This window comes from Bubalus bubalis, chromosome 5, assembly GCF_019923935.1.
Source record: "Bubalus bubalis isolate 160015118507 breed Murrah chromosome 5, NDDB_SH_1, whole genome shotgun sequence".
Classification (NCBI taxonomy): Eukaryota; Metazoa; Chordata; class Mammalia; order Artiodactyla; family Bovidae; genus Bubalus; species Bubalus bubalis.
In genome coordinates, this window is record NC_059161.1 from 47,598,589 (window position 1) to 47,621,886 (window position 23,298).

General features: G+C 36.2%; 1 protein-coding gene across 8 annotated transcripts in view; it reads right to left on the reverse strand.

Annotated features, from left to right (window-relative positions):
• AKT3 (AKT serine/threonine kinase 3) overlaps positions 1–23,298 on the reverse strand; it is a 282,616-nt gene that overhangs the window by 85,094 nt on the left and 174,224 nt on the right. For all 8 annotated transcript variants that reach the window (XM_045165619.1, XM_045165620.1, XM_045165618.1 and 5 more), the window contains 2 exons: positions 19,877–20,021; positions 7,713–7,844 (listed from right to left, as the gene is read on the reverse strand). In XM_045165619.1, the coding sequence (XP_045021554.1) occupies positions 7,713–7,844; positions 19,877–20,021 (277 nt within the window). The remainder of the gene's footprint in view (positions 1–7,712; positions 7,845–19,876; positions 20,022–23,298) is intronic.

Consider the following 23,298-nt stretch of genomic DNA (forward strand, 5'->3'; position numbering starts at 1 on the left):
TGGCTTTTTAGCATGCTTTTCTTTAAAAAAAAAAAAAAAAAGATCATAGCCTATTCTAGGACACTTTCAAGATCTGGATGTATCTAAAGCCAAAAATACACTAAGACTGTATTTCCCCAATTTTGTACATAAATTTCATCTTGACATCAAAAGTGGACTAGGGAAGATTTTCTTCAACATGGAGAACTGGAAAAATGTTTCCTATCTCAAAAATAATACTATTTTAAAGAAGAAAGGAAAGGAAGATAAATGCTGAAACTAACACAACATCTCTGGTCTCTGCTTCTGCCAAGATCCTAAACAAAGCCCTTGCTGGATCAATTTATTTACAGTGCCAGCAAATCAAGATTATAAGTAAGAAGTGGAAACTTTAGGACACTGTATTAATCTTTACAAAAGCATCTGACCTTATTTAGAAGATAAACGCTCAACAGAATGATCAAAGACGCTAAAATCCAAAAGCCATTCCACGAGAGTGAGACCAATTCTTTTTTTTTATTAATTAATTTTACTTGGAGGATAATTACTTTACAATACTGTCATGGTCTCTGTCACACATCAGTATGAATTGGCCATAGGTATACACGCGTCCCCTCCATCCTGAACTCCCCTCCTCTCCCCCCACCCTGTCTCCTCCAGGTTGTCACAGAGCACCAGCTTTAGGTGCCCTGCCTCATATGTCAAACTTGCATTGACATATGGTAATGTGTATGTTTCAATGCTATTCTCTCGAACCATCCCATCCTCTCCTTCTCCCACTGAGTCCAAAAGTCTGTTCTTTGTGTCTGTGTCTCTTTTGCTGCTCCGTACATAGGATCATCAGCACCATCTTTCTAGGTTCCATACGTATGCATTAATATACGGTGTTTGTCTTTCTCTTTCTGACTTACTTCACTGTGTATAATAGGCTCTAGGTACATGTGTCTTTTTCAGTTAAGTAAAGTGTAATGACATAGTATTTAAAACCAGTGAAATAAAGTATGGGTAAGAAAGCATTCAAGTCTTATTTAGCTAATAAGAACCAGGTTTAAATGCTCAAACAACATGAAAACCACAATCATCTCATACCATAAATTTTAAATTAATTAGAACACCAAACATCTTAATAAAAAATAATAAATATAAATGATATCAGAACTAATTTCTATACCCACAATGCTTACCATAATGATTAGTACACAGTAGGTAGTTGTTAGGAGAAGGCAATGGCACCCCACTCCAGTACTCTTGCCTGGAGAATCCCATGGATGGAGGAGCCTGGTGGGCTGCAGTCCATGGGGTCGCTAAGAGTTGGACACGACTGAGCGACTTCACTTTCACTTCTCACTTTCATGCACTGGAGAAGGAAATGGCAACCCACTCCAGTGTTCTTGCCTGGAGAATCCCAGGGACGGGGGAGCCTGGTGGGCTGCCGTCTATGGGGTCACACAGAGTCGGACACGACTGAAGCGACTTAGCAGCAGCAGCAGCAGCAGGTAGTTGTTAAATGTTTGTTGAATTTAACAGTTTATCATAGGAATGAATTCCAAGATGTCACATATGTGGGACTTTCATTCAATCATTTATTCTTTCAATAAATATGAAACAAATATACTCTGGGTATTGTTCTATCCACTGAAGACAGGATACTGAACACCACAGACAAAAGTCCTGCCCTCCTGGAGCTACCATTCCAGTTGGCCAGATGGTGGTCAGCATTAATGGAAAAAACAAAGAAGACAAGGGAATGCTAAAGCTTATGAGAATCAAATAATGGATACAAAATACTGTGATTCATGGGGTCGCAAAGAGTCGGACACGACTGAACTGATGAAGGATTATACAAGTGGCTATTTTATGGGCTATAAAACTGAATTCACTGATTAAAAAATGAAATCCTTGACATGCACTTACTAAATAATAACAGTCCAAGTATAAAATCATTTTTTTTAAAAAGACATATGATTCTTTTGCTCATGGCGTTGACATGCTAGTGGAGAAGACACTGGTGTATATCAAATTGATACAAATCCAATTTAAGAAATAATTATGAATTCTGATAAGTGATCTTATGATAAAGTGGGGTAAAGAAGGAAAATTAATGCTACTGGGAGATCACAGGCTGAGTAATATGAGAGTGTAGGACTGAGGGATTGGGACACACAACTGATTTCTGGTTTTAAATTTGCTCAGGCTCCTCTCAGAAGGACAGCAAAACAGGAGTGATCAATTAGGAGCCAACTGCAGTGTAAGAGTGAAATCAGGATGGCTAGGATGGCTGCAGTGGCACTGGGAGCAAGAAAAGGGTTTGAAATATTTTTGAGATATGAAATTAACAGTGAAAAACTAACAGCTATATGCTTCCAACAGAGGATAAAGCAGAAGCATTACTTTATCTGCAGTCAGAGAAGGCAACATTTACCAGTTATGCTTTAGGATTTTAAGTGATCTGAGGCAGTAAACTAGGAAAAGACTAAAAAAAAGAGAAGTATGAAACCCATTTGGAAAAGATATCCTAGCACTTCAGTTAATATTTCTGGCAGCTATTTCATTCTATTTTGTTGAAACAAGCTCATTACATGTAATAGTTATTTTTCTAAATCACTTAGTAAGTTCCATGAAAGATTATTTTTTTCCCTATATTCTGTAATCTGCCTAACCACATTAAAGGAGTCAAGTCAAGATGTAGGTAGGCAAAAGCTAAAACAGTATTTCTTTGTTATAAGAATGAAACCAGAATTAATACCATGTACATATATTTTATGTAATAAAATGTATTTTCTACCATACTTTACATCTGATCAAATTAAAATTTTCTCCTTAATGCAAATTTAATGGTACAGTATTTCACATACTAATTAGTTTCTGCTATGAAGATAAGGTATGCACAAGCTAAAAAATAAACACAGATGTCAATAATTTTTAATTACAGTTAAAAGCAACATGTCAAAACAAAAAGTTATAAATAACAGTGATAAAACTTAGGGGCTAAAACAATATGATGCTTTTCTAAAAATCCATTTGTTGATCATGATTACAAATAAAGAGTGCTTGGGTACATAAGTAAAATGTTTTCATGAAAAAACTTTCGAAATTTAGTTTCATATATATTCATCCATGGCAAAAGACTAATGAATTTTAAAATCTAATTTCTTTCATAGAAAGCAGCCTAGGGAAAATGGAATTTTTCATGGATTTTCTGCAAACATGACACAGAAGAATAGTCTTCCTCATACTCATTTTTCCAATCCTCTCTAATTTATCACTACCCTTTACCAAACATGGTCTAAAATTCTCTTCATTCTCCCCACTTATTGCTTTTTGGTAGTTCAGTTTTTGGCGGGAGGTGGACAAGGAGCAAATGATGACAGAGAAACAGAAGAGAACATCTCGATCACTGCGGGCACCAAGGGTGTCATCTGCTTTAATCCTTGTAGTAACTGAGCAGGTGTCTTTGATTATTCCCATTTTATATGAGGTAACTGAGGTTCACAGAAGTTAAGCTGCTCAAATTGCAGGTGAAAAGGTCAAGACTGATCTCATCTAAGTCCAACACCAATGGTCATTTCCAACAACTCAGTAGCAACTTAACCAGGTACACTTTAACTCTGTTCACATTATTTTCTCCATTTTGACCGCAAGAGTTTAAAGACTGACTTCATGAAGCTGGTTGAAATCAAAATACATGACATCTAAAGCATTTAAAAAAAATAATCCAGAGCTATAAATGAGGCCTAGAGGAGAAGATGAAGGAGGTGGGGAAGCAGGGAGAAAAGGGGAGAAAAGATTTTACCTTGGTATCTTTATTCTTAATCAACCACAATGACTACAAGTGATCATTATGTACTTGCTCTGTTTTGACAAGCCGTATGTCAGAAATCTATATATTTTTCCCCATAGAAAGGATGTCGTATTTGGTGTTGTTTGGTCATTAAGTCGTATCTGACTCTTGCAACCCCATGGACTGTAGCCCACCAGGCTCCTCTGTCCATGGGATTTCCCAGGCAAGAATAATGGAGTGAGTTACCATTTCCTTCTCCAGGAGATCTTCCCAACCCAGGGACTGAATCCATGTCTCCTATTGCAGGTGAATTCTTTACCAACTGAGCCACCATACTATCATTCAATCTGTCATGCAATCCTGATGGTTCTTCAACAAAATATGCTGAATATGACTGAATATGTCTTACCACCTCCACTGCTAATACCCTGATGCAAGCCACTATAATCAATTATCTGGATTATTGTAGTTAACTCCTAACAAGCTCCCTGCTTCCACAGTCTATTCTCAACACTACAGCCAAGGTGATAGTAAAATGAAAACTATATCTTGTTACTATACATGATATAGTAAAAAAAAAAAAAAAAAGTATAAAAACTTCCAATGGCTGACCAGTACAATGAGTAAAAACCAATATCCTTACAGCATCCACCATTATCATAAACAACTCTCCACTGTTTTTACTCTATGCAGGCCATGCTAGACTAGATTCCTAGCTATTTTTAAAATATGCTGCTTCCTCAATGCTTTTTTTGGTTGTGATTTCCTCTATCAGGAATATTCTTCCTCCCAAATACCTGAATGGTTTGCTTCCTCATTTCCTTCGAATGTTCACTGAAATTTCACTTTCTCAATGAGTTCTTCTGTGATCATTTAAGACAGCAAAACCCACAAAAATCACTGCTGCTGCTGCTGCTAAGTCACTTCAGTCGTGTCCAACTCTGTGCGACCCCATAGACGGCAGCCCATCAGGCTCCCCCATCCCTGGGATTCTCCAGGCAAGAACACTGGAGTGGGTTGCCATTTCCTTCTCCAACACTAACACTACACAAAAACTAGTGGAACTACTAAATGAATTCAGCAAGACAGCAGGATGAAACATCAATATACACAAATCTCTTTCATTACACTAACAATGATATATCAACAAGGGGAAGTAAAAAAAAAAAATCCTGTTTGAAATCACATCAAGAAAATAAAATACCAAGGAGGTGAAAAATCTATACATTGAAAACTATATAACACTGATAAAGCAAACTGAAGACAATTCAAAAATGAAAGGGCAAGATCCCATGCCCTTGGGCTGGAACAATTAATATCATTAAAATGGCCATACCCAAAGCAATTTACAGATTTAATGCAATTTTTATCCAAATACCTATGACTTTATTCATAGAACTGGAACAAATATTCTTAAAATTCATATGGAACCACAAAAGACCCTGAATTGCCAAAGCAATCTTGAGATGGAAGAACAGAGCTGGAAATATCATGCTCCCTGATATCAGACTATATCACAGAGCTACAGTAATCAAAACAGCATGGTACAGGCACAAAAACTGATTTACAGCCCAATAGTACAGAATAGAGAGCCCATAAATAAACCCATGCACCTATAGTCAATCCATGACAAAGGAGGCAAGTATATAAAATGGAGAAAAGACAGCTTCTTCAACAAATGGTGATGGGAGAGTTAAACGGCTGCATATAGATCGATAAAATTAGAACACTCCCTAACACTGTATACAAAAATAAACTCAAAATGATTTACAGACCTAAATATAAGACATGACACAACAAAACTCCTTGACCAGAGCACAGGCAAAATATTCTTGGACATAAATTAATGCAGTATTTTCTTAGGTCAGTCTCTGAAAACAAAAGAAGTATAAGCAAAAATAAAACAAAAAATGGGACTTAAATAAACTTAAAATTTTTCTGCACAGCAAAGGAAAACATCAACAAAACAAAACAAAAAAACTTAAGGAATGGGAGAAAAATATTTTCAAATGATACTACTGATAAGAAATTAATATCTAAAATATACAAGAAGCTCATAGAACTCAATTTAAAAAGAAAAACCTAATTAAAAAGTGGGCAGAAGCACTGAACAGACATTCCTCCAAAGAAGATACTCAACATCACTAATTATTTTTGCTGTTGTTTAGCTACTAAGTCATATCCAACTCTTTTGCAACCCCATGGACTATAGCCCACCAGACTCCTCTGTCCACAGGATTTTCCAGGCAAGAATACTGGAGTGGGTTGCCATGCCCTCCTCCAGGGGACTTTTGTGACCCAGGGATTGAACCTGGGTCTCCTGCATTGGTATGCAGATTCTTTACCACTGAAGAAGCCCTCACTAATTATTAGAGAAAAGGAAATAAAAATCACAGCGGAGTACACTGTCACTTCAGTACCATTTCACACTTGTCAAAAGGACTATCATCAAAAAGGCTACAAATAATAAATGCTAGAGAAGATATGGAGAAGAGGGAACTTTCACTGTTGGTAAGAATGTAAATTGGTGTAGCCACTATGGCAAACAGTATGGAAGTTCCTTAAAAAACTAAAAACAGAACTACCATATGATCCACCAATCCCACTCCTGGGCATATATTCAGAAAAAAAAAAAAAAACGACATTTAACTATGGCTGGTTCATATTGATAACTAACATAATACAATAAAGCAATTGTTCTCCAGTTAAAAATAAATCAATTTAAAAAAAATACATGCACCTCAATGTTCACAGCAGTAGTATTCATAACAGGCAAGACATGGAAACAAGTCAAGTACCCATCAGTAGATGATCAATTTAACAAGATGTGGCATATGTATATAAACACACATACATACATATACACAATGAAATACTACTCAGCCATAAAAAGAATGAAATAATGCCATTTGCAGTAACATGAAAGGACCTAGAGATCATTATACTTAGTGATGTAAGTCAGACACAGAAACACAAATACTGTATCACTTTTATGAGGAATCTAAAAAAAATTAAATGAATTCTATAAACAAAACAGAAAGACTCACAAACACAGAAAATAAACTTATTACCAGAAGTGATGGACTAATTAGGCATATGGGATTAACAGATTCGAACTACTATACATAAAATAGATAAGTAACAAGGATTTATTGTGTATCTCAGAGAATTATACTTAACATGGAATATAATCTTAATATGGAATATAATCACAAAAAAATAAGTGAATCACTAAGCTATACACCTGAAACTAAGATAATATTATAAACCAAGTATAATTCAATTTAATAAACACTTTAAAAGAAACTACAAAACTCTAGTTGGGAAATAAAGAATTCCTGGGGATTTAATGTACAGGATGATAAATAGTTAATAATACTGTAATGTGTATTGGAAAGATGCTAGGAAAATAAATCTTAAGAGTTCTCATGACAAGAAATGAAGTTTGCACCCATGGGTAGTGATAAATTTTAAGTAGACATACAGTAGAGATCATTTTAGTTTTATTATTCTAGTAGTTTCAAATCTACTAAGGATGCTTTTCCATTCAACAATTATATAAAATTTATCAGTACAAATAATCTATGCTAATAATCTATACTATTGACTACTTTAATAAAAAACTCAAACTGTTAGGGGAATATCAAAAAATCACTAGTATAATTAGTGACACAGGTCCCAAATACAGAGTGAAAACATTCTCCCAAACGAACACAGACTAAAATTTCCTCTGAAAAGAATAAAAGACTGTATATAATAGATAATATTATAAACTTTTGAAAATTTTAATGCTATAAATAAATATCAATATATAGATACTATGCAGCTATAGCCTTTAATCAACATTTTGCTTATTAATGGAATTTCTACAGTCTAGTCATGTGCGTGCATGAGCACACACACACATGGACAACAGAAACAAAAATTTAATAATCAACTCTTGTATTATTACCTTGGCAATAATAACTTCTTTCTTCAGAATCTTCATAGCATAATATTTTCCACTTGCCTTCTCTCGAACCAAAATAACTTTCCCAAAAGTGCCTTTACCTAGTAGTTTCAAATAGTCAAAATCATTCATTGTCTGAAAAATACAAATTAAAATATATAATATGAAATTTATTTGTAAACATATATGTATATATTTGGCATTATCTATTCAAAATCAAATTTTACCAATTTCTAAGAATGCTTAAGTTAATCAGGATCAGCCTGGCATCAGCTTTCCCATCCATAACCATGGATGCTGGAAATAATGTAAACAATTTTCAGATAGTGGAGACAATAATTTTGAGCACAGAATCTCTCAACTATTCATTATTGGTAAAGTATAAGTGCAAAGGGAAAAATAAAATCAACTTTACTCACTTCCAAGTATTCAAGTTTCTAAGGATTTAGTAGTGCCACTCCCCTACACAATGAGTCAATCAAAAATGTCCTCCACAAACATTTCCAAATATATCCAAGAGAAAAGTACTTTTGAATGAAGTGTTTGAGAATGTACTCTATCAAAATAAGGATGGACTCCAAGAAAAAGAAAGATATGTGTATAAGAAACGCTGAAAAGAATTCTGCAGCTCAGTTCAAAGAAAGAGAACAGCAGTACATCTGCTGAAAAAACAAGTGGTCCAATTCAGAACCGGGAGTCATGAAGCTCTTTAAGAATGTCTCTAATCTGCCTATTTTCAATTTCATTTCTCATTCCCACCTCTAAGTAAGGTGATTACCAGGATTTTACTGAGGAGAATTACTACTTCCTCTCTATAGCTTCCTCTATGAATGCTTATACTGCTCTGCTTTATTTATCCATAAACTTCCAAAAATTTGATGATGTTTGTTCACTGTGGCCTTTCCCCCATCCAGCTTTTCATTTTTGTGAACTTTTCCCTTTTAAAAAAATTTTTACTAACATTTTAATAGGCTTTAGATGAAAGAGGAGGTATGCTTAGTTTACAATCTTAAATTTAAATTCCATTTTGAAGGATATTAAAATAACAAATTGGACTTCCCTGGCAGTCTAGTGGTTAAGACTCCACATCCCACTGCAGGAGGTGCCGGTTTGCTCTCTGGTCAGGGAACTAAGATCCTGCATGTCACACAGCATGACCAAAACAATAACAAAAACAATTTAAGAGGGTAGGGTTTTATCCTACTAACAATCAGAAGTTATTGAAAAATTTTGTGCCTTTTTAGAAGTATTTCTTTCCTCTTTACCACCCATTTGAAGTAAATGTCAGAAATGCCTCAAAGCAATGACTTCAGCTTCTACCTTAAAAAACTACAAAAGAGCAAATTAAACTCAAAAGAACTAGAAAAAAAAAATAAAATAAAGATCAGGGCAGAAATCATTTAGGGATGTCCCTGGCAGTCTCTCCAATGGTTAAGAATCTGCACTTCCACTGCAGGGAGCACGGGTTCGATCCCTGATCAAGGAACTGGAATTCCACCATAGCATGGCATGGTGTGGCAAAAAAAAAAAAAAAAAAGAATGAAAGAAAAAAGAAAGCAATTAAATTTTAAAAAGAAAGAAAAGGCGGAGAGGTCAAGATGGTGGAGGAGTTAGGAGGATGTGGGGTTCATCACTCCCTACAAAAGCATCAAGAATACATTCACAAAAGAACAATTCTCAGAGAAAAGGCTGAATGCTAGCAGAGGACCTTGGACACACAAAAGGACAACAAAGATCCCTGCAAAACCAGCTAGGACGAAAGAAAGTAGAGAGAAAAGAAGAGGAGAGGTTCCCACATCTCAGGAAGCCCCCTCACCAGTGGAGAGATCAGTTGGCAGAGCAGGGGAGTTATCAGAAAAGGACAACAGGTCTGTGGTAGGCAGGACAAAGTGAGACCTACACAGACAGTCCATGCCACAGCCCTGGGGCTCCAGCTTGAGACCTGTGCTCCCGGTGCAGACGGGGACTGGGGGCAAGAACATGGGGTTTGGGAAGCAAACCGGGGAGAGGTCTGCTGTTGGCTGCTGCGAGGAGACAGCCTGAGGGGTCAGAAGTAGGAATGTTTGTGGAGGAAACTCGACTGCCATAGAAGGGTCATTGTCATGTGTCAGACATGGAGCTGCCACTGCATCCTCTCTCCACTGCTGCCCTCACCTCCCCTCAACTAGGAAGAGACCCCACTGGGGCTGGCTCTCCCACACCCAGGCACTAAGAAGGGTCCCTGCTGGGTGGCTCTGTCACACCAGTTGTAAGGTGCTGGAAAGGGCCCTGGGTGGGGCTGGCTCTTTCACACCTGTGGCCGGGCACTGGGAGGAACCTCTGCCAGGACAGACTCTCTCACACTCACAGCTGCCGGCTACCCTGAGAACCCGCCACTGGGCACTAGGTAGAGCCAGCTTCCCCACACACCTCATCAACGCCTGAGCATGCACTCTCCTGCATGCAGCAAAGTGCTGGGAAGGGCCCCCAACACTCTGACTCTTTCATGCCTATGGCTGCCAGAGTCTCCATACTTCCTTGCCACCAGAGCTCCGTGATCCCAGTTGCCTCGCAGCCTCTGTACCCCCTTCTCATCCAGGCAAACTCATGTGTTCCAGGGCCACTTCGGGAGTAGACCCCTTTGGATGGCCCATAGCTAAAGCCATAGCTAAGCCCTAGGGGATATGCAACTAAGGAAGAAAAGCTAGAATCTCTCCTCTCAGTTGCCCAAAAGGTGAACTGTCTGTCTCGAGGCCAGCCTTATAAACTCAGCACTTATAGAACATCTGACCAGTGAGTACTCCCACAGCCAAGTTTTTGCAGCTGTAGACTTTCTCAGCACATACATGTGGGGACTGCGCAAGGCTAGAGTCAGAGCTGCCTCCATAGTGCCCAAAACGGGTCCACACCCATGATGACCGAATCCTGGGACCTATGCTGGTGGCCTGGTGAAAACAATCTTGAGACACCAGGGCCAACAGTGGCATACCCACTGCTGGCACAAGGGGTGACAGCTGACACAACAGAGCACACTCACAGGTGAACAGCTACAGTGTCTTCCAGCGTGAGTGCTCCAATCCCTCCTTCCTTGCACTGCAGATCATAAACACAAAAGCTAAGGAACAGATCTGGGGGCCTCTACACCAACAACTAGGAAGCAGATCCCATCTCTGACAGGGCAGTGACAATCACAGAGAAATGAGGAGGCCCTGTTCATACCCAGTGCAGGCTCTGGTCACCAAAACATCAGTCAGACTCCTATCAATGTGATAATGGCCAACAGAGAAAAGAAGTGGCAGCCATCTACTCAAAACAACCCTCACACAAAAAAACATTAAACCCACACAGGCTACTCAGAGATGTTACCACGCAAAACAGCCCTCCAAGACAATCTGAGCATATGGAGTTGGACAGAAGAACACCCAGAGAACTTAGCCTTGAAGGCCAGCAGCGCTTGAGTGCAGGAGCTCCACTGGGCTGGGGGAAACATCTTGGAGGATGTATACAAGGTCTCATGCATGCTGGCACCCAGCACAAAGTGAGAGCTCCATGGAAACCTGGATTAAACCCATGGGTCTTAGAGAGACTCCTGAGTAGGTGAAGGTAACTGTTGCTCACTGTGAGGGAAAGAACACTGGTAACAGAAGTCTCAGGGAGGATCAATCAATGTGAGATCTCCTGGAGGTCTGTGTTTTGGCACCAAGACTTGGCCCCATCCAACAACCTGCAAGCTCCAGAGCTGCAAAGCCTCAGGCCACACAACCACCAGGAGAGACAGCCTAATGCATACTGAGCTCACGGCCACATCAAAACACACCCCTTAACACAGTCCTGTCCATCAGAGGGACAAGGCCCAGCTCCACCTGTGAGAGGGAAGGCACCAATCCCACTCGCCAGGAAGCCTACACAAGCCCGTGGACCTACATTCTCACCACGAAGCAGACGTCAGAAAGAGGAGGAACTATGGCCCTGTGGCCTATGGAAAGGAGACCACAAACACAGAAAGACAAAATGAGACAACAGAGAAATGTGCTGCAAACAAAGAAACAAGATAAAAACCCACAAGAGCAACTAACTGAACAGGAGACAGAAAATCAACATGAAAAAGAATTGAGATTAATGATAGGAAAGATCAAAATCTCAAAAAATAGTTGGGGGCACAAATTGAGAAGATACAAGAAATGTTTAATAAGGAGCTAGACAATTTAAAGAGCAAACAAATGGAGGTGAACAATACAATAACTAAAATGAAAAAGACACTAGAAGGAATCAACAGCAGAATAACTGAGGATGAAGAACAAAAGTGAGGTGGAAGACACAGTGGTGGAAATCACTACTACAGAACAGAATAAAGAAAAACGAATGAAAAGAAATGGCAGTATCAGAGACAGTATTAAATGCACTAACATTCAATTATAGGAGTCCCAGTAGGACAAGAAACAGAGAAAGGGCCTGAGAAAATATTTGAAGAATTTGAAGAGATTATAGCTAAAAACTTCCCTAACATGAAAAAAGAAACAGTCACTTGGCTAGGAATCACAGACAATCCTGTACAAGGTGAACCCAAGGAGGAACACACTGAGACACATTAATCAAACTGACAAAAATTAAAGACAAATAAACATTAAAAGCCATAAGAGAAACCCAACAAATAGCATACACGAGAATCCTCACAAAGTTATCAGCGAATTTTCTAGCAAAAACTCTGCAGGCCAGAAAGAAGTGTTATGATACTTCTTTACATATGATACTTCTTTAAGTGTTATGATACTTCTTTACATATGATACTTCTTTAAGTTATGATACACTTAAAGCGATGAAAGAAAAAAGAATATTCAGCAAGGCTCTCATTTACATTTGACAGAGAAATCAAAAGCTTTACAGAAAAGCAAAAGTAAGAGAATTCAGTATCACCAAATCAGAAAAAAACAACAAATCCAAAACAACGAATAAAATGGCTATAGGAACTCACATATCCATAATTACCTTAAATGTAAATGGATTAAATGCTCCAACCAAAAGTCACAGACAGGCTAAATGGATACAAAACCAAGACCCAAATATATGCTGTCTACAAAAGACCCACTTCAGACCTAGAGACACATACAGACTGAAAGTGAGGGGATATTTATTATAATGCAACTTTATTTTTCACAGAAGTAGAACAAAAAAATTTTAATTTGTATGGAAACACAAAAGACCCTGAATGGCCAAAAACAATCCAGAGAAAGACAATGACACTAGAGGAATCGGAAGCCAAGACATCAGACTATATTACAAAGCTATAGTCATTAAAACAGTAGGGTGCTGTCACAAAAACAGAAACATAGATCAATGGAACTGGATAAAAAGTTCAGCGATAAAGCCATGTACCTATGGTCACTTAATCTATTATAAAGGAGGCAAGACTATACAATGGAGAAAGGACAGTCTCTTCAGTAAGTGGTGCCGGGAAAACCGGACAGCTACAGGTAAAACAACAAAATTAGAATATTCACTAAAACTATACACAACAATATAGTCAAAATAGATTAAAGACCTAAATGTAAGACTGCATACTATAAAACTCTAGGGAGGAAAACAGGCAGAACATTCTCTGACATAAATCACAGCGATCAAATGGTGGTTTTTAATCCACGTCTTGTAACTAAGCCACATGTTACGTTATCGCTCAAAGCTTCATCTGAACAGTACCTTCTCTCACTTTATATCTAAAAATACTGGAAAATGATACTGTGTTCCATTATTAAATACTAAATATCATATAAACTGAAACTGAATTCTGGGGATAAAGATCAGAAAAGAATTTATAAACTGCTTTATGACATTTTCACCCGAAAAGCAATATACATTAATGAAACAGTACTATCTTCTTTAAGGACTGTAATTCTTAGGGACAAGGAGGTTAAAAAAGGGATGACAGCTTTAACACCAACTTTCACAGCTTCTGTCAGTTTGTCAATCTTTTTTAAAAGAAGAATTCACATGGAAATTTATGTTTCTAACAAAGCATTCTATATGATTAAATCAGAAACATTTATCATATCTATTTTTAGGGGGGATTTCTTTTTTAATTCTTAGCTTTTTTTTTTAATTTCTTTTTAATTGGAGGATAATTGCTTTACAATAATGTGTTGGTCTCTGCCAGACATCAACATGAATCAGTCGTGGGTATGCATATGTCCCCTCCCTCCTGCAACTCCCTCCCCGCTCCTACCCCTATTTGTCGTAGAGCACCTGATTTGAGCTCCCTGCATCATACATCACATTTCCACTGGTTATCTAATTTTGCATATGGTAATGTATACATTTCCACGCTACCCTCTCAGTTCATCCCACCCTCTCCTTCCCCAGCTATGTCCACAATTCTGTTCTCTATGTCTGCATCTCTACTACTGCCCTGCCAATAGCTCATCATACCATGTTTCTAGATTCCATATATACGCGTTATATGAAATCTGTTTTTCTCTTTCTGACTTACTTCACTCTGTATAATAGACTCTAGGTTCATCCACCTCATTAGGACTGATTCAAATGTGTTCCTTTTTATGGCTGAAAAATATTCCCATTGTATATATGTACCACAACTTCTTTATCTACTCATCTCTCAAAGATAATGTAGGTTGTATCAGATCCAGTTTGACAAAACTTTAGAAAAATTAAAAAGTATCCATGATAGCAAATGTTCATCTTCAGTGCAGTATACACAGTGATTATCTATTCTTTACAAATAAAATGCAACTTATTTTCCTCTTTTGGATAGTGTTAAGGGCAAAGATACAATAAGATTTTATTTAAAATTAAGAGCATGACATACTATTTACAACAGCCAAAATATGGAAGAAATCTAAGTGTCCATCAATACATGAATGGATATATATGTGGTATGTATTAATATCCAGTCTTCCCAGGTAGCTCAGTGGTAAAGAATCTGCCTCCCAACACAGGACACACCAGAGACACAGGTTTGATATCTGGGTCAGCAAGATCCCCTGGAATAGGAAATGGCAACCCATTCCAGTATTCCTGCTTGTAAAATTCAATGGACAGAGGAGCCTAGCAGGCTATGCAATCCATGAGGTCACAAAAGAGTTGGACACAATTTAGCAAGTAAAACAAATGTGTGTTTATGTATATATGTGTATATGTACATATGTGTACATATACACATATGTACAACACTGATTATATATGTATATGTATACATACACATGCACACACATACATATATACAACGAAATATTACTCAGCCATAGAAAAGAATGAAATAAAGCTATTTGCAGCAACATGAATGGACCTGGAGAAGTGAAGTGAAGTAATTCAGAAAGAGAAAGACAATAAACATCATTTATATGTGGAAATTTAAAAACCAGTACAAATGAATTCTTTATAGACAGAAAACAAACTATGGTTACCAAAGGGGAAACCAAAACAATATTGTAAATCAACTAACATAATTTTGTATATCAACTATATTTCAATTAAAAAATTTTTTAATAGCTGAACTTCTAAAAAATACTTCAATAAAATTTTTTTAAAATAAGAGCATTAGATACTCTATAGAAAAGTAATCCTCCATAACCCAAACCTAAGAATTTATTAGGAAATATTTTTACAGAATTATACTCTTTCCTGTACATAATCTCTGTAACATATCAATGTGGCTATTTTAGGCTAAAAGACACATGTGCATACACAAGGCAAGGGTGGGATGATTTGAGAGAATAGCACTGAAACATGTATATTACCATATGTGAAATACATCACCAGTCCAAGTTTGATGCATGAAACAGGGCACTCAAAGCTGGTGCACTGGGACAACCCTGAGGGATGGGATGGGGAAGGAGGTGGGAGAGGGGTTCAGGATGGGGGACACAGGTACACTCATGGCTGATTCATGTCAATGTATGGCAAAAACCACTACAATATTGTAATTTGCCTCCAATTAAAATAAATAAAATTTTTAAAGCATATTCAAATCACACACTAGATTATAAGAAAAATAATTGTCAAGCCCCCAAACCCCCAAATTAGGTTACAAATATATATAAATAAAGAGGAATACAAGGAAAAGGATACAGTGGTTTTAGCAAGTTTGGCCCAAAAGATCAATTCCACATATATTTACAATGTAAGAGATACACCAAATAAGGTCCAAGGAGTGAAAAGGAGTCTTTCAAGAAGTAAACCTCTCTGCCCAGATCTCTCCTCCATTCCTCGAGTGCTTTTTCCCCAACAAGGAAGGGGAAGCTCTAATCTTATCAAGTCAATTTCTACAACACTGATTATGCTGCTCCTCCCCTAAGTAGGAAGTAAGAAATGACTTGATTTCAGGTCTGTTCTTTTCTTTCTCTCTTTCTCTGTATGCTAGTGATTGCTATGAGTTATGGTAGTTGGGCATTAAATAATAAAATTCCAAGAACTGGAATTAGACATAACAGAAATATAGGAGGTACTAATTATACTTTAGTACTGCAGTCCATAGGGTCAAAGAGTCAGAGACTACTGAGTGACTGAACTGAACTATACTTTACTGATTATACTTCCTAAGTCATGAAATAACCGTGTCCAAAGAAGTCTATATTGATCACTTAAAAACTAACCAAAAATTGCATTTCCATTTGGCTTTTAATTCTTTTAATGTGGCCCTTTACATACATAACAGGGTCCAGACAGTGGCAGCTTGGCAGACCAAGGTTAGACATTTCTGAGTCTTCTAATCAAATTCCTTTGAAACATCATCTTTTAATTTAAACAAAGATCAGCACTTGAATCTGGTTGCAAGGCTGTTGCCTCTTCTCTCTACCACCATTATCTTTCCCTCTCCAAGAGTTTCAATCAGAAGAGCAGATACTATGGCAATACTCTACCACTAAGGAAAATAACCATCTGTCTGACCCAAACAAGAGGGAACAGTCAGGACAATTCTCAGCATAGCTATCATTATCAGTAGCTATTCTCTTCCTCCTAGTATCCATTTGTCAAAAAGTGAACAAAGAAAATGTATTCCGTAAATTATGAGAAGGATATTCTTATCACAGAATATTTGGGTTTACAATCTAAAATTAAAAATAATCTGAATTTATACAATTCTTCTTATAAGTAACATTCACAAAGGATATACAGTTGCCTCTTGACCAATATGGGTTTGGGCTGCAATGGGTCCACTTATTTGTGGATTTTTTTCAATCGATTTTTTTTTTGGATCCACTATTGATTGAATCCTCAGATGCACCGCCACAGACAGATACAAACCAACTGTGGATATGGAGGTACTGCTGCTTCAGAGGAACCACAGACAGAGAAGAACCCAGACACAGAGGGTCAACTATAAATTAAAGGCAGATTCTTAACTGCACAGAGGGTGGGCTCACCAAGCCTGTGTTGTTCAAGTGCCAACTGTGGTTTTAGAGTCATTTATCCTAAGGAAGTGATAGTGATATCTCACCTTTTTGAACCAAATTATTAGGATTGTTCTAGCAGTTAGTGGTACAAATGTTCTTTTCTGTACTCTGTTATTTCAAACTATTTTATATCATTTCATTTTAAATGAAGTATTAAAATTACAAGGAAATAAGATACAGGCCAAATAAGAAAATGGACCCCATTCCAAAATTCAAAATAATACTTCTATCAATTTTTCATTTTGGAGACTTAGTTTCAACAAGAGAATTCTAAGAGACTCTGTTTCAAAAATATGTGAATGTTTAATTATCTTTATGTGGATAAAGTAAAATACTATCTGAAGTGAAGTGAAGTTGCTCAGTCGTGTCCGACTCTTTGCAACCCCATGGACTGTAGCCTATCAGGCTCTTCCGTCCATGGGATTTTCCAGGCAAGAGTGCTGGAGTGGATTGCCATTTCCTGCTCCAGGGGATCTTCCCAACCCAGGAATCGAACCCTGGTCTTCCACATTGCAGGCAGACGCTTTACCGTCTGAGCCACCAGGGAAGCCTAAGTACTAGCTAATATCCACTGAGCACTTAGTATATAAACAATTTACATATACTCCCAACTATATTTTAATCCTCACAACCCTATGAGGTAAATACCACTGTTATATCCCTTTTATAGATGAAGAAACTAAAGGACAGAAGAATTAAGAAACTTCTCCCACAATAATACACATGGCAGATCCAGGACTTGAACACAAGCAGTAGGACAACAAGTTTCCCTTTCCACCAGTATTCTATAATATTGAAATTTGACTGATTTTTCCAAATGTGCTCTAATACAAAATGAAATTAACTAATATCCAACCACTGTGTAAAAGCAACAATACAACATACTATTTCAAGAAACAAAGTACAAAATGAGAGGCTGTTTGTATAGTTTTCTTTCTAATATAGCTTGATTATGTTATAACAATATAGAGGTTGCAGAAGCTCAAGATATGTGAATCAATAAAAAGCAGACTGTACACTGAAGTTGCATAGTGTGTAAAGTCACACATTCTTGAACAAGATATTTAACTTCTCTAAATATCAGATGACTCAAGTGTGAAATGGAATAACAGTACCTATCCTTGTATGATTTCTAAAAGGATCAAATGAGATAATACATATGAAAGTACAGCTCAGAGCCTAGCATGAAATAAACATATAATAAATGCTTACAAGTGATAAGTAGTAAAGGTGAGAAACTCTAAGACAATCGACACTGGTAACTGAAAACAGGAAAATGTATTATGCTTAAAAAATCATTTACAACCAGCCTTAACAGAAAAAGTAGTATTTTCTATTCTTGTATCATTCAAAATGTTTGTCTCTCTTCATTCAAAATTCTGTAAATTTCCATTTTCATTTCCAAAATTTTTACACCAGTAAACAGTATTTCTAGTTAAGAGTGTTACAAACGTCCCAATTTCAACCTCTAGCTATTTATACAACATCTTATTATTAATCTTTGTTACTCAGAAATTCTACAGCTGGTATAGTTTGCTATTGAATGAAGTAGTTTATTACTCAAAGGATGAGAATAATCAGGATATGACTTTGAATTTATGAGCACAGTCAAATTTCAAATTAATTGTGTACATGTGAACATACATGAGCAAAAGAACTTTCTGAGAAGGAGGTAAAGCTAGACTGTGTTTTTCTCTGGCAATAACTAAGGAACAAGGGTACAGCGTAGATAAGGAGCCTCAAAAGAAAAGACGGATACAGTACAGCTAACAAGTAGAGGATAAGTCTTCAAGGAAGTTACACAGGGTTCTCAGACATTTGGTTAAGATCAAGCATAGAATGTAATTCTAATTAGAAGAGAAATTTCAGATAAGGAAAGGATAATTAACTAAATCTAAATTGTAATTGCAAAGCTTACCTTCACATCTTTAGCACATAGGAAAAAGAGATTTGAACTCAGGCAGTCTAACACCAAAGAGTTCTTAATCACTGTGCTAATACAAAATTACATGGATAATTACCTTAAGAATTAGCATTTTTCAACCTGAAGATTAATTTAAAATCTAATATAATAAATATATTCTAACATAAAAAAATGGCATGTTCATCTATTTTGAACACTTATACCCTCAATCTTACAATACCCTTTTCTGCATAGGAAGATGTTTTTCAATATTCTATAGTAATGAAAGACACAATTTACAATTCCCTTAGATACATACATTGGTGTTTATTATTCTACAGCACTGAGGGTAGGAAAAGTCTGTTTCCCTCACTGGCTTAGAAGCAGCCATTAAAATAAAAAGCTATAATTTCCAAGATTGCTCACTTTTCTGCTGATATTAGTAAGGCTGGGGGCACCAAGCAGGAAGTTCACAGAGCCTTTCAAGCTTCTGCTTTCAGGAGAACACAGAATGCCAAATGGAAAAAGACCAAATCATTAGGGAAAACATTTTATTTCCAAGCTTCTAAAATAGTATTAAAAACAGTAAGGAAAAAATGCAAATTATAAAGTAGTATGATGGCACATCAGTCACCGCACCCTAACAAGCCCTTTCAGCACTCAGTGCTAATTGCTGAAACACTGAAATAAAGTGATGTTTCAATTATGTGGTTTTAAACAATGACAGGTTTAAGATCCACCTGATTAAAATCCATTCACACCAATGTAATGGCATATCATAAGATAACTGGCTAACAATTTCTGCAAATGGCAATTGTTGACATCTTTCTTCCACACACATAAATGTTGTGCTGAAGAGGGGAATAAATGTTCTTTTCTACCTTTCTTTTATGATGGGTTGTAGAAGCATCCATCTCTTCCTCTCCTATATTATCAATTTGTGAAGTTGGACTACAATTCATTCTCTCTTCTTCTTGCCTCTGGAGCCTGTCTGCTACAGCCTGGATAGCTTCTGTCCATTCTTCCCTATAAAAACAAGAAAAAAATTCCCATTAATAAAGAATTGTAAATGATGCAAATATTTCTCTTCTATAAAGTATAAAGTCAACACAGAGTCTATTTCAAAATAGTGCATATCCCTCACCGTAACTCGAAAATGAAGTTGATCCTAGAAGTATTTTACATTACAGGCCTAAAGTTTTTATCAATACTAGCATTTATTTGGAGCTAAAAAGAAGAAGAAGAGGAGGAGGAGAAGATGATGATTGTAAGAAAACAGTAAAAATTATTTAAAAGTATGATTAAATCTTAATCATCTGTACACATCTGTAAGTCCATCACTGACATACTCAGTTTCTCTATTAAGGTCCAACAGAGGGAGCTGATATAACTATGGCTGATGTGTGTTGTTGGACAGCAGAAACCAACACAACATTGTAAAGCAATTTTCCCCCAATTAAAATAAATTTTTAAAAAAGTTCGAAAAACTTTTCAAAGGCAAAATCTATTCCCAGATCATAGGTAAGTTTCTTTTTAAAAAACTGATAGGCAGTTTGTAGCTTAAATAATAGGATATAGGAGCAGTAATATGAGGCTTTTACTTTTGACAGTTGTGCTATCAGATAAAGGATCATGCACTTTCATATACAATTTGTATAAAATCAGTCTGTGGATTTCATAAGACAAACTTTGCTAGAATTCTAAGTGGAACTACATTAAATCTATAGATCAATCTGGAGGAAACTGGTACCTTAATAAATTAAGTCTTCTAATCCATGAACATGGTATAGCTCTCTATTTATTTAGATCTTTAATTATCCAATGCAATGTTTGTAAATTTCTGTGAAAATGTCTTGCAAACCATAAACTAAATTTATTTCTAAGTATTCTTTTATGCTATTGTGGAGGTTTAAATTTTTTTTTATTTTCAAATTTTTTGGTTAGTATTTAGAAATACAATTGCTTTTGGTATGATGACCATATATTCTATAGCCTTAATAAATTCATTTACTAGTTCTAATAGCTTTTATTGTTTTGGATATTCCACACATGCAACCACATGATCCATAAAGGAGAACAATTTACTTCCTCCTTTTCAATGTGTTTCCCTTTTATTTCTTTGCCCTGTAATGGTCTAGAGCAGACCATCAGTACAATATTAGATAAAAGTGGTGAGAGCAGACATTCTTATTTTGTTCCAGATCTTAAGGGAGAAAGTATCAAGTCTTTTACCTCTGAATATTATATAAGTTGTAGTTTGTTTGTAGATACACTTAATCAAATTGATTAAGTTCCCTTCCATTCCTAACCAGTTGAGTGTTTTTGTTATGAAAGGGTGTTGGGAGGTTTTCAAACACTTTTTCTGCACCTGTTGAAATGACCATGTCATTTCTCTTTTCTAATACAGTGAATTTAGTTGGATGATTTTCAGATTTAATACAACTGAATTATATGATAAACTCCATTTAGTCATAATGTATGACCTTTTTTACGTATTTTCTTGAATCTGGTTTGTCAAAACTTTGTTAAGAAATTTTGCATTCACTATAGTAACAAGTATACTGGGCTATAGTTCTTTCTTCTTTTTTTGATCAATATTTTTATTAAAGTACAGCTGATTTACAATACTAATTATTACCATACAGCCAAGTTGATTCAGTTTTTTATATATATATATATATATATATATATATATATACACACACACACACACACATTCTTTTTTAATATATTCTTTTCCATCATGGTTTATCATGGATATTGAACCCACTTCTCTACGTTGTAGAGCAAGGCCATTATATATATAAAAGCTGACATCTGCTACCCCCAACCTCCCATTCTATCCCTTCCCCAACTTCGTCCCCCTTGGCAACCAACAGGCTGTTCTCTAGGTTCACGATTCTGTTTTTGTTTCACAGACAGGTTCATTTGTGTCATATTTTAAATTTCACACATAAGTGATATCATACAATATTTGTCTCTTTCTGACTTACTTCACTTAGTATGACAATCTCTAGTTATACCCATGTTGCTGCAAATGGCATTATTCCATTCTTTTTCATGGGTAAGTTATATTCCATTGCAAAACCGCACCACATATTCTTTATGCATTCGTATGTCAATGGACATTTAGTTGTTTCTCTGTTTTAGCTACTTGGAATAGAGCTCTTATGAACATAGAGGTGTATGTATCTTTTTGAATTATAGTTTTGTATGTATATATGCCCAAGAGTGAGATTGCTATATCATATGCTAATTATATTTTTAGACTTCTGAGGAATCTCCATACTGTTTTCCACAGTGGCTGCAACAACTTACATTCCTACTAATAGTAGAGGAGGGCTCCCATTCCTCCACACCCTCTCCAGCATTTGTTATTTGTACACTGTTAATGATAGCGTTCTGACTTGGGGGAGGTAACTCACTGTAGTTTTGATTTGTTATTTCTCTAGTGATATTGAGCATCTTCTCAAGTGCCTATTGGTCATCTGTATTTCTTCTTTGGAGAAAAGTCTATTTATGTCTTCTGCTCATTTTTCAATTGGACGGTTGTTTCTTTGTTGTTGAGTTATATGAGTTGTTTCTATATTTTGGAAATTAAGCCCTTATTGATTACATTGTTTGCAAGTATTTTCTACCTGGCCTGGACTTTGGTTTGCTGGAAAGGTTTTGTTTTTGTTACTTTGTTTTTAACTGATTCCATTTCAATTACTAGTAACTGGTCTGTTCATATACTCCTTTCTGATAGGTTCAGTCTTAGAAGATTGCACATTTCTATTAATTAATCCATTTCTTCTGGGTTATTCATTTTACTGGTGTAAAATTGTCCATAGTATCTCTTATGATCCTTTCTTTTACTGTGGATTTGGTTGTAATGTCTCCCCTTTCATATCAAATTTTATTTTGGCCTTTTCTCTTTTTTTTCTTGATGAGTCTGTCTAAAGGATTTTCAATTTTGTTTACCTTTTCAAGGAACCAGCTTTTAGTTTCACTGATATTTTCTAGTGTTTTTTTTTAGCCTCTATTTTATTCATTTATACTCCAGTCTTTATTGTCTCTTTCTACTAACTTCAGGTTCTGTTTATTCCTTATTCTTCTATTCCTAGTTTTCTAAAAAGTAGTCTGATATTATTGGAAGAACGGCAAACTAGATATTTTAAAGAATTAAGATATGGCTTAAGTCCAGCTTTGCGAACATAAACAGCAAAATCAATCACTGTTTCAATGGGATGTTACAATCCACTAAGAATAATATTTCCAAAGACTATGTATTGACATGGGAAAAGTTTCATTCATTCAGCCA